The following is a 10,623-nucleotide window of genomic DNA, read 5'->3' as shown; positions in this document are numbered from 1 at the left end:
AAATTAGTTCTTGGAATTCTTTTGGCTCAAATGTAAGGTAATTATCATAAAAGTCATCACATACTGCAACCCTGTACTGACTTCAAAGTGAAGTATCAACAAAGATGATCACTTTTAAACATGAGAAAGAATGTCTTGATGGAGGCAAGGCAAATAACATATGAATTCTGGTTCATTTGAGCAGAAAGAGAACCAGTAATTGAAGAAAAAGGGTTTAACCAAAAGGATTTGAGCCCATTTGATTAAAAGTATTTTTTAAAGTTTCACATATGCATCCCTGAATATTAGAGTTGCTGAGGTTTATCCATCACTAGTCATTTTCCAATTAACTGCACATCCTAGTAGCCCCTGATCTTAGTTCAATGTCTTCAGTGACTGATAATTTTGTGCCTTTTCAGAACAAATATTTAAAGCCGAAGCCTTAGGATTGTGATTACAATCATTTTGTGGGTTTGGGTTGGCAATCCTGATTATTCAGAGAGTGTTTATTTCTTCTGGGTCGTCATTTCGGCATCAGGTAGCTTCCACCAGGTAAACTGGGTGCAGCATTGTAGACGTACTGGCTGGGATTTTCTCATAAAAGGAAAATTCAGTATCATATTAGTTCAGTTAATTTCTCTCTTTAACAAAAGTTATAAAAACATGTGAGATAATTATTAACTGTGACATTTGCGTCCATATGTTTAAAATGTTACACACATGATTTAGCAATAAAAATGAAAAAAACTGCAAAAAATACAGCATGGAAAAATCTTAAATCATGTTGAACCAAACAAACACAAAATGAGGGACATTCTATTTAAAAAGGAGTAGGGAAGTACATGTATTACAAAAGTTATTATTATATAAAAAGAGGAAGAAAGGGTGAGGAATTATCCAGGATTAGAGGAAACTAAAGACATGACAAGTAAATGCAATAACTGATCCTAAACCGGGTCCTATACTAAAGAGAAACCTTCACTGAAAGGGGAAAATTGCTATAAAGGGTTATTTAATAAAATTGCATTATAGGCAGTAGATCATATGTATCAATATAAATTTATATATTGATCACTATACTACAGTGACATAAGAGAATAACCTTATTCTTAGGAAATATACACTAAAGTGTTTATGGATAAAGTTCCATGATGTATATAACGTACTCTCAAATGGTTCAGAAAAATTATGTATATATGAGGAGAAAGAGCACACATACATAATAAGCCAAATGAGGTAAAATGTAAACGGTAGGTAAATCTGGACAAAAGGTAAATGGGAGTTCTTGGCACAATTTTATTTTTGTCATTTTTAAAAAATTTTAAATTGTTTCCAAATAAAAGTTTCTAATGATATACAATTAATCAAAATAAGCCAGATTGAACAGAATGCCTTCTAAGTGATTCCATTTATACAAAGCTGCAAGCCAGGCAAAATTAAACTGTATTCCTTAAGCCTGCATAATTAGGTAGTAAAACTATAAAGATAAGCAAGGAAATAAATACTATAATAGGTATGGAGGTAGCATAATCCCATAATAGGATACCACAATAGGGTAGTGGTTATGTCTGGCAGGGAGGGAGGATACTACTTAGGGTAGGAACCTGCTGGGGACTTTGGAGTGCTAGTAACATTCTATCTCGCATCCTGAGTGAAGATTGCGTGAATATTTGCTTTATAATTACTACGCAGAATATTTACATTTTATGAGTTTCTCTGTCCATGTTTTCTCAAGGAAGAAAGGAAGAGAAAGGGGGAGGGGGAGAGGAGAGGAAAGAGAGTTAGGAGATGAGAGGGAGTCAGAGAGGAAAGATACCAAGGTACAACTTATTATCTGCCTTTATACTCTTATTGATGAGTGATTTGCACTACTCTAGCCATCCTTGTTAAAATAAGAAGAAAATAGCTACTTAATCTTATTTTAGAGCAGAAGCCCACTATTGCTTCCAGGTTCCTGACTTAGCGCAAGCCTGAGCTTTAGAGCTGTCATGTATCAGGTATAACTAGATGTGGTCCAGGTAACTACAGAAAGAGGTAATCGACAGAAGCAAGATCTGTAAGGTCCAGTTGCAGACTTGGAGAACACCCAGGGCAACAGGGAGACAGCAGTGTCAAAAGGATAAGAGAAGAAACCAACAATAACCATTGTCAGCCCTCCTACATCTTAACACTTTTGATCCTCTCCCAGTGACATACGACTTGGCATATAAGTGAAGGAGCATTGTATGGCTGAGAACCCATCCATGAGGCTGTGTAATCACCTGCTAGCCTCAGCTCTACCCCTGTCTCCCACACCCGCAGGCTCTGAACAAATGATGCTTGTCAGTACCTGAAGCAGGCTGTCCTGTTTTCTGCATCTACTTCACAAGGCATCCCTTCCCCACTCCTTGCCTAACCACTGCACATCCTTCAGGTCTCAGCTGAAAGTTTACTTCTTGGAGAAGCCTCTTTTAATTCTCCAATCTAAATCGAGTCTCCTTGTAATACTCTCTCATGGCATTCCATCCTTTTCCTTCATAGCATTTATCATACTTTACAATTATATATGTATTTGAAACTATTTACTTTCCCACCAGCTTGGAGTTCCTGAGAGCAGCATCATATCTATTTGATACCAGCTGTTTTCCCAGTTTCTAGCACAGTATCGGGAACAGAGCACTCAAATGTATTTGCTTATTCATGAATGAATGAATGATTTGTCAACCAGCCCCTCTAAAAATTTCTACTCTCTCTCCCAACAGGTAGAAATATGACAGAAAAATTGGTTAAATAAATCATCACATATAGAAAACAAACTAGTTGTTACCAGTGGGAAGAAGGAAGGGGGAGGGGCAAGATATGGGTATGGAATTAAGAGATGCAAACTACTATGTATAAAATAGATAAGCAACAAGGAGATATTGAACAGCATGGGGAAATATAGCCATTATTCTGTAATAACTTTAAATGGAGCATAACCTAAAAAATATTGAATCACTCCGATATATACCTGAAACTAATATATTATAAATCAAATATACTTAAATTTAAAAAATAATATCATCATAAACTCTCCCATAACCATAAAAGATTTTCTATAACATTGGCAGATAAAGGAGATCATGTCTGTGAAAATACTTTATATATAGACATCAATTATTTTTTTCTGAATGTTTGGAGTTCCATATAGGAGACTGACTCATTTTTCCATCTCTTGGTAACGCCTATCATGAATCCAAACACATACTGGATGCACAACTAATCTTTGTCATATGCGTGAAAATCTAGTTTCATAAAGTGATTACACTTCTTAAAGAATATTTTAATACATCTGTGAACAAAAAAGAAGTTATATAGAGAAAGTGAAGCAGGGAAAATACCTAAACAAAACATAGTTCACTAATTGTTCCCCTTTAAGAATTACTAAAGAACATACATCTCCATCTGTTAAATGCCATTATTAGAGGAAATAGCAAGGACAGCGAGAAGTAACTAGTCTTAGATGCAGGAGACCGGGGTGTAACTGATGACTAAGTTCATTTTCACCTAACCTCCCAACTTTTGATTTCCTCACTGTAAGTTGAGGTCACTGGAGTTGATTTCTTTGGTTCATTATTTAGCTGTTAGAAAGCTTTCTGAGATCAATAAATTCTTCAAAGTTTGTTAAAATATAAGATTAAAATACTCTCACCAAGAATTGGCTTTCCTTTTAAAAAGATGAAAGTTAAGAATCATTTCTTCGATGTTTGAATGAGAAATCTCCCACTGTCCATGAAAAGTTTATGTTCACTCTTAGAAGAATTCTACAGAAAATTTTCTAATGATTTTGCAAAATTGGATATACAGGACTTGTCACTGGGGCAAACTGATACAGCATGGTTAACTTACAATTCAGGCATCAGTCCTGTGACATTGACATACACACATAAAGGAATTCAAGTGTACAATAACAACATATAGAAGAAACTGGACTGTTTCTGAAAACAGCTGTCTGACTGGCTCAGCATATAGAACTAATTGAAGAAAGAGGTTCAAAAAACCAAGTGAGGGATTATATTTTAATTTGTGCAAATGCATATAGAAACCATGAAATTAATCTGTTCTGCATTTGGGTGGTGCCCAACTCCCTAAAATTTTAAGTAATATATGACCAACATTCCTTTAAACTATACAACAACAGCTGGATTATAATGTTGTTTACTGACTAGTTTTGGAAATATTTCCTGCCTTAAGTTTAAAGTAATAATTATGGATTTTTCTTAAGATACAATCTACCCTAAGTTTGTTTTCTACATCTGTAACTCTATTTCTGTTTTGTAGATAAGTTCAATTGCCCCCCCCTTTTTTTTAGATTCCACATATACGTGATATCATAAGATAGCTGTCTTTCTCTGTCTGACTTACTTCACTCAGTATGAAAATCTCTAGGTCCATCCATGTTGCTGCAAATGACATTATTTTGTCCTTTTTATGGCTGAGTAATATTCCATTGTATATAGGTACCACATCTTCTTTATCCATTCCGCCATAAGAAAAAAATAAAGATACAATCTACCCTACAAGGAAGGGTGACATATATGTTCTAGTCCTAAAAATACCCCCATGTGCAGTCAAGCCAAACAGCAGAGTGCTAGTTAACAACTATACTCCAATAAAAATTAATTTAAAAAAACATTTTTGACCTTCCATTTTTATTGTGAGGGGCGGCTGTCCTCTGTTTCCTTGAAGCATACTCATTAGGGACCCTAGAAACCAACATGTTTTACACAGGAATGGTCCTCTTGGGCACCACTTAATATTGAAAAGCAGTTTAGAGGAACATCTCTTTAAGGTCTTATACTTGTGAATTTCTAATGTGGAGCACTGAGGTTGATAAGAAACCTTTAGCCAATGAGATGTGATTCAGAATCCAAAATGAGAAAGAAAAAATTTTTGCAGAGAAATGGTGTGGCTACAATTGTTTGTCTGCCCAAGGCTGATCCACAGAATTTGAGCTGTTCTTCCCTCCTCTACACTCACCCCACACTCATTCCAAAACTCAGAACCCAGGGAGCCAAATCCCACCACGCCTGAAAGAAATTGAGTCCCAGGATGTTTGCCAGCATAAAGCCTTGGTCCAAGTGTTGTCCTTCTGCAAGCCTAATTCTTAATAAATATCCCTTTAACACTTGTAATTTGTAAAATATTGGGCTAGACTTGAGGCTTGAGGAATAGGCAAACATCTGTGTGTGTGTGTGTGTGTGTGTGTGTGTGTGTCTTTAGTTCCTTGACCACTGCTGGCTCACAAACTTAATTGAACTTTAAAAAACCTATTTTTTAGAAGTAAAACATATATTGTCTGATTTGAATCATTTAAGAGATGTTTGCAAGATGCAATTTGAAAGATCAAAAAGGCAGATTAAAAAGATTCCACCTGAAAAAGAAAAATCATACTCTTCTTAAAAGAATTCCAAAGTACATTAGCCCCTCCCTAGTTAAAGCACAGCCAGGGATTTCAAAGATTCAGATGCACTGCGGGCCAAACCATGGTCACCTAGTGGACTGTCTCTACAGAGTGATTGTCTCCTGTTGTCTCATGGCCACAAATCTCATCTCCCAACTCCGGTATTTTAAAGGCGGTTCCAAGGGGCACCATCCTTTAAAAAGCAGTGGGTCTAATGGCCAAGTATTGAGGTCAGCCCTCTGGAATGACACTCTGTGTCACCACGGGAGCTTGCTTAATCTCACAGTATCTCAGTTTTCCAATGGATAAAGTGACTATTATAATAACCACTTTATTCTCTCAGGGACACTGTAAAGACAGTTTTAAATTCTCATAGCAAGACTTATTATGCCAAATAAGGCATATTCTGATTTCAGTCATATCTTTTTTTTTTAAGTTTTTTAATTTTTATTTATTTATTTATTATTTATTTTTGGCTGCATTGGGTCTTCGTTGCTGTGCACGGGCTTTCTCTAGTTGCGGCGAGCAGGGGCTACTCTTTTTTTTTTTTTTTTTTTGCGGTACGCGGGCCTCTTACTGTTGTGGCCTCTCCCGTTGCGGAGCACAGGCTCCGGATGCGCAGGCTCATCGGCCGTAGCTCACGGGCCCAGCCGCTCCGCGACATGTGGGATCCTCCCGGACCAGGGCACGAACCCGTGTCCCCTGCATCGGCAGGTGGACTCTCAACCACTGCGCCACCAGGGAAGCCCTAAACTAGGTACTTTTAAAGACACCATTTTATTTAATCCTCACAACCCTTGTAGTTAAAGTCAGTATCATTATTACCCATTTTTTACATGCAAGGGATCTGAGATTCGAAGTTATCAAGAGACTTTCCCAAGACCATACAACTAATCATGGTGTAAACAGAATGCAAACCCAGGTCTGTCTTTAGGATTCAAATTATAGTGTTATTTCCACTAGGTCAGGATTATTGTTTCCAATAAAATTATAATTTATGAAGCACTTCTATAAAAGTTCCAAAAGATAAAAATTACTGGGTTATCATGATATTTATGATTGAAAATAATAAAATCAGTAGTATATTAGGTATATGTGGCTAAGTCCATATAGTCAGTAATTACAAAGTACCAAAAAAAAGCTGATTAAGCTCATCAAATAAATCAATTCAGTCAGGCAAATTAGACACTTTTATTAAGAAAGTCAGTCAAATTGTTTATGCTTTTTATCGAATTTTTTATTTCCCTGTGAGATACACCAATGGGTAGAATATACTCACAAACAGGGTACGATCTTTTCTGTTCTCAAAGGCAGTCATATAATGGGGTGGCATGGGGTCAGGGGAAGGTCTGGAGACTATTTTTAGCATTTCAAAGAGTCTAACAGATATCAAATATGTCTACTAGGTTAGGTAACTAACTAAATAATCACATTCCTAAGATTTTGACCAAAATTACTTCAGCTCAATGCAATAATACTCATGATCTCATCTTGATCAGAAAGACTGATTGGGAATTGCGTGTGTCTTTGGTTAATAAAAAAGTGTCAAAAAACATGATGATTACTTAATGTCATAAAGGTATATGTGCCAAGATGTTTATGCTTATTACAGTACTACAGTTATGGTATCAAAAGGGGTGGGAGCTGGAAACCAGATGCTCAACCATAAAGGAATAACTAAGTAAACTATAGCTTATTCATACAACAGAATACTATGTAACTATAAATAGGCCAGGCCAGGCATCACTTCAAGAAATGTTATAGAAAAAAATACAGAAAAATATAGAATAAAATAAGCTGGTCACAGAACAGCACTTATTACATGGATACTACATGACTTATGCTCTCACCTAGGTTAAGAAGATATGGATAGAGATATGTATTACATGGATAGCAATATGCATATTCTCTATGTACTCAACACGTTAATAGAAAGGTGCAAAATTGCTTTAATAGAAAAGGAAGTGGAGAGAAGTAACCTGAACTGGTAACAGCAGTAATTTCCAGGAAGGGGAAGAAAACAGCGACAGATAAACAGGGTCTTTCGCTTTCTACTCTCAAACTTTATATGCCTTGAATTTGGATGATGAGTGTCAATTGTGTTGTAATTTTTTTAATTCATTAATAAACGCAAGGGGGTCCTTTTTTTTTTTTTTAAGGGGGTCCTTTTGTTTGGTAAACCTTTCCAAACAAGGACTCCACATGGAAACAAAAAAGAAAATGAGTCCATGGTAGTGAAAACCAGATGACCCGCTAGTGCAGAAATACCCTTCCAGTGTACACACATAACACACACACACACACTCTACCAGGGAGAGATCAGGAGGGAAGCATTTATAAAGAAAGCTCTGCTTCCCACTGCCAGAAATCTCATTGTCGTGCAATGACTCTTCTCTGCAACCTTGAAAATACTGCAAGCTGGTAGCTAAGCATAGTAAACAAGTGGGAGGACCAGCACAAAGACACTTCAGGATCGCTGGCACCTTCCCGAGACTTGTCCTGCTCCCAACTGGACACAGGTGTGCCTGAGAGGGAAGCCGCCGTGTAAGCCCACCCCGTGAGAGGCAGGATGAGCCTCTCCATTCCCCCTAAAGTAGACATGCACCGGACCTGCTCCATCAGCCGTGGCAACGAGGGACTTGCCATCTGCCCAGCTCCAGCTCTGGCACAACAGCTCAGCCCATAATAAGAGACTTGGTGTGTGCCAGGAGTACGCCTAAAACTCTGCTAAACATTGAGACTCTCTAAAAGATAAGAAACGGACTTCACAAGGCCTTGGAAATATGCACTTCTTAGGATATTCCAGTGTGACTATTTCAGAGTGAGTTCCAAGTAGGTCTCAACTGCACTGAGATTGATCAGGAGAAAAGAGGGGGGGCTTATCAGGACCTCTTCTCACACTTGTTTCACATTCAATCCAAATCTTTTACTTTAAGTTTCTTAGTTTGCCTCAGACTGGCCTAACCACCACGTACTTTTGTGCTCTCTCGGCCCAGACTTTGCCAGGAACTAAACAAGTATGAGTCTCTGCCAACGCCAAGGTATTCGGTGGAAGGGGCAGACACCATCAGATAAAGGCCATGGAGGGCGTGGGGAGAAACGAACTGAGTAAGGAGGAAAGAAGAGAACTTGCAGCACAACTTCTGGACAGTTTTGCTGAGAGCCACCCCTCCCTGCTTGTGCATAGGATGCTATGGGATGGGAGACGGTCTCTTCCCCCTCTCTGGTAAGGCTGCGGTAATGAGGCCAGAGACGTGGTTTTTACAGGGAGCAGGTAAGCCTGTGTGGCAATTAAAGAGCCAGACTTGCCAAGGTCAGCGCAAGCAGGTGTGGTCCGAGCCAAAGGAGACACCAGTCAAGCGGGGCTCTTCCAAGGGACGGGAGGAAAACCGAAACAAAACGCTGCAAGAAAGAAAGAATGAAGGAGGGTGGAGCATATTAAAAGGTATAAACCCAAAGACTTATCAGGTCCTTATTTGTACTGTCAGTGGTACCTCTTCAGCATCTTCACCTTCAATACCATGAAAGAGCCTCTTAAAAGATCTGAACGAGGCGCAGAGGGAGCCCTGCCCGGGCAGGAGCGTGTGCGGCCCTCCTCCCGCGCTTGTCTCCGACCCCAGCTCCACCTCCGGGACAGGTGAGCAAGCACTGACTCTCCAACGATGATCAGAGTTTGGAACTGAGCAGGGGAACACGCTCTCCGGAGCAGGTTCAGTTCAACAGCTAAGGGGAGCCTCAGATGATCTCAGAAAGGGGGAGAAAATGACTATGACGGCTCACCCCTCCTCTTCTTGGATCTACATCAATGAGAGGACATGCGTTACCAGGAAACAGCTTCATTCTTTATTGAAGACCTGTAACATCTTTTATAGGAACCAGAAAAATCTGCATATCTTATATGGACAGACTGACGATGGTAAACTAATGGTTGAAGTAACGCTGGACATTTTCTGGGGAGTAAAGCAGCCTATACAACTGAAAAGACAAGATGAGAAGCAAATCCCTTCTTTCATTGTGCTGAAGTCACCAGATGTCTTTTCCAAAAGGGGAACGACACGCTGGGGAGAATTTCATGATCTTTACTGTATTAGTGATTTGGACAGGACTCAGATTCCAGTGTCTGGAGCAACAGATTCCCAGGAAGATTATTTATCTTATCACAGTAGCACTCTGAAGCTTCATGCAGATGAAGAACCTGAATCCCCATTGCTCTATAGAACCAAGAGTGAAGCAACCCTGGTGAGAAAAAGGATGAAGCCTCCGATGATGGACAGAAAGGACAGACAGAAGCATAGGGCCTCTATGAATGGACACTTTTATAACCATGAAACATCAATTTTCACTCCATCCAGTGGATCAGAAACTAAGGTCAGAATAAACAGTGATATGAGAACTGAAGAAGTAATAAAGCAAATTCTCCAAAACTTTAAGATTGAAAATAGTGCCCGGGATTTTGCACTTTACATTATTTTTGCAACAGGAGAGCAGAGACGGCTAAAGAAAACAGACATTCCGCTACTGCATAGACTTCTACAGGCACCATCCAAAAAGAATCTCGCATTTTCCTCATGGATAAAGATGCAGAAGAAATTAGCAGTGATGTGGCTCAGTATATTAACTTTCATTTTTCTCTCCTGGAATCCATCCCTCAAAGATTAGATGAAGAAGAGAAAAGAGAGATTCAAAGAACAATAACAAAATTCAGTACAGAAAAGGCTATCATACCGAAATGTCTTCGAAGTAAACAGGAAATAGAAAATTTATGATTAAAAAGTTCCCAACAAAAAAGTAGCAAGTACACGCAAGCACAGAGTTCTACTAGATGCAAAAAAAATTCAAATAAATTATTCAAGTGAGATGTTAACATCACTACCGTGGTAGTTTTAAGATATATGTATGAAGTCTTTGATACGCTTCCTCTCAAGATATGGGCTGGACTTAGTAACTCACTTCTAAGGAGCAGAGGAAAGCAGAAGTGCCAGGGTGTGGCTTTGGAGACTAGGTCATAAAAGGCACTACGGTGTCCTCCTTGCTTGTTCTCTTGGATCGCTGGCTCTGGGGGGAGCCAGCTGCCACATCCAGAGTAGCCCTAGGGAAAGGCCTTTATAACAGGAACTGAGACCTTCTTCCAAAAGCCCAAAAGCCAACAAGGAACTGAGGCACCCTGTCCACAGCCCACAGCCGTGGGAGTGTGCCATCGGCCAGCCCCCGTCAAGCCTTCA

The 10,623-nt window shown here is 39.1% G+C and overlaps 1 protein-coding gene across 1 annotated transcript; it reads left to right on the top strand.

Annotated features, from left to right (window-relative positions):
- The first annotated feature begins 9,163 nt into the window (after window positions 1–9,163).
- On the top strand, window positions 9,164–10,177 carry LOC112411926 (ras association domain-containing protein 6-like). Its single transcript, XM_024763320.1, is given in 3 exon segments — window positions 9,164–9,728; window positions 9,831–9,953; window positions 9,956–10,177. Coding segments are annotated over 3 exon segments (900 nt in total). The 3' UTR covers window positions 10,168–10,177.
- The last annotated feature ends 446 nt before the right edge of the window (window positions 10,178–10,623 follow it).

This window comes from Neophocaena asiaeorientalis, unplaced genomic scaffold (genome assembly GCF_003031525.2).
Source record: "Neophocaena asiaeorientalis asiaeorientalis breed wild unplaced genomic scaffold, Neophocaena_asiaeorientalis_V1.1 scaffold86, whole genome shotgun sequence".
NCBI lineage: Eukaryota > Metazoa > Chordata > Mammalia > Artiodactyla > Phocoenidae > Neophocaena > Neophocaena asiaeorientalis.
Note: the sequence above shows the minus strand (reverse complement) of the source record. Positions and strands in the feature narration are given on the sequence as shown.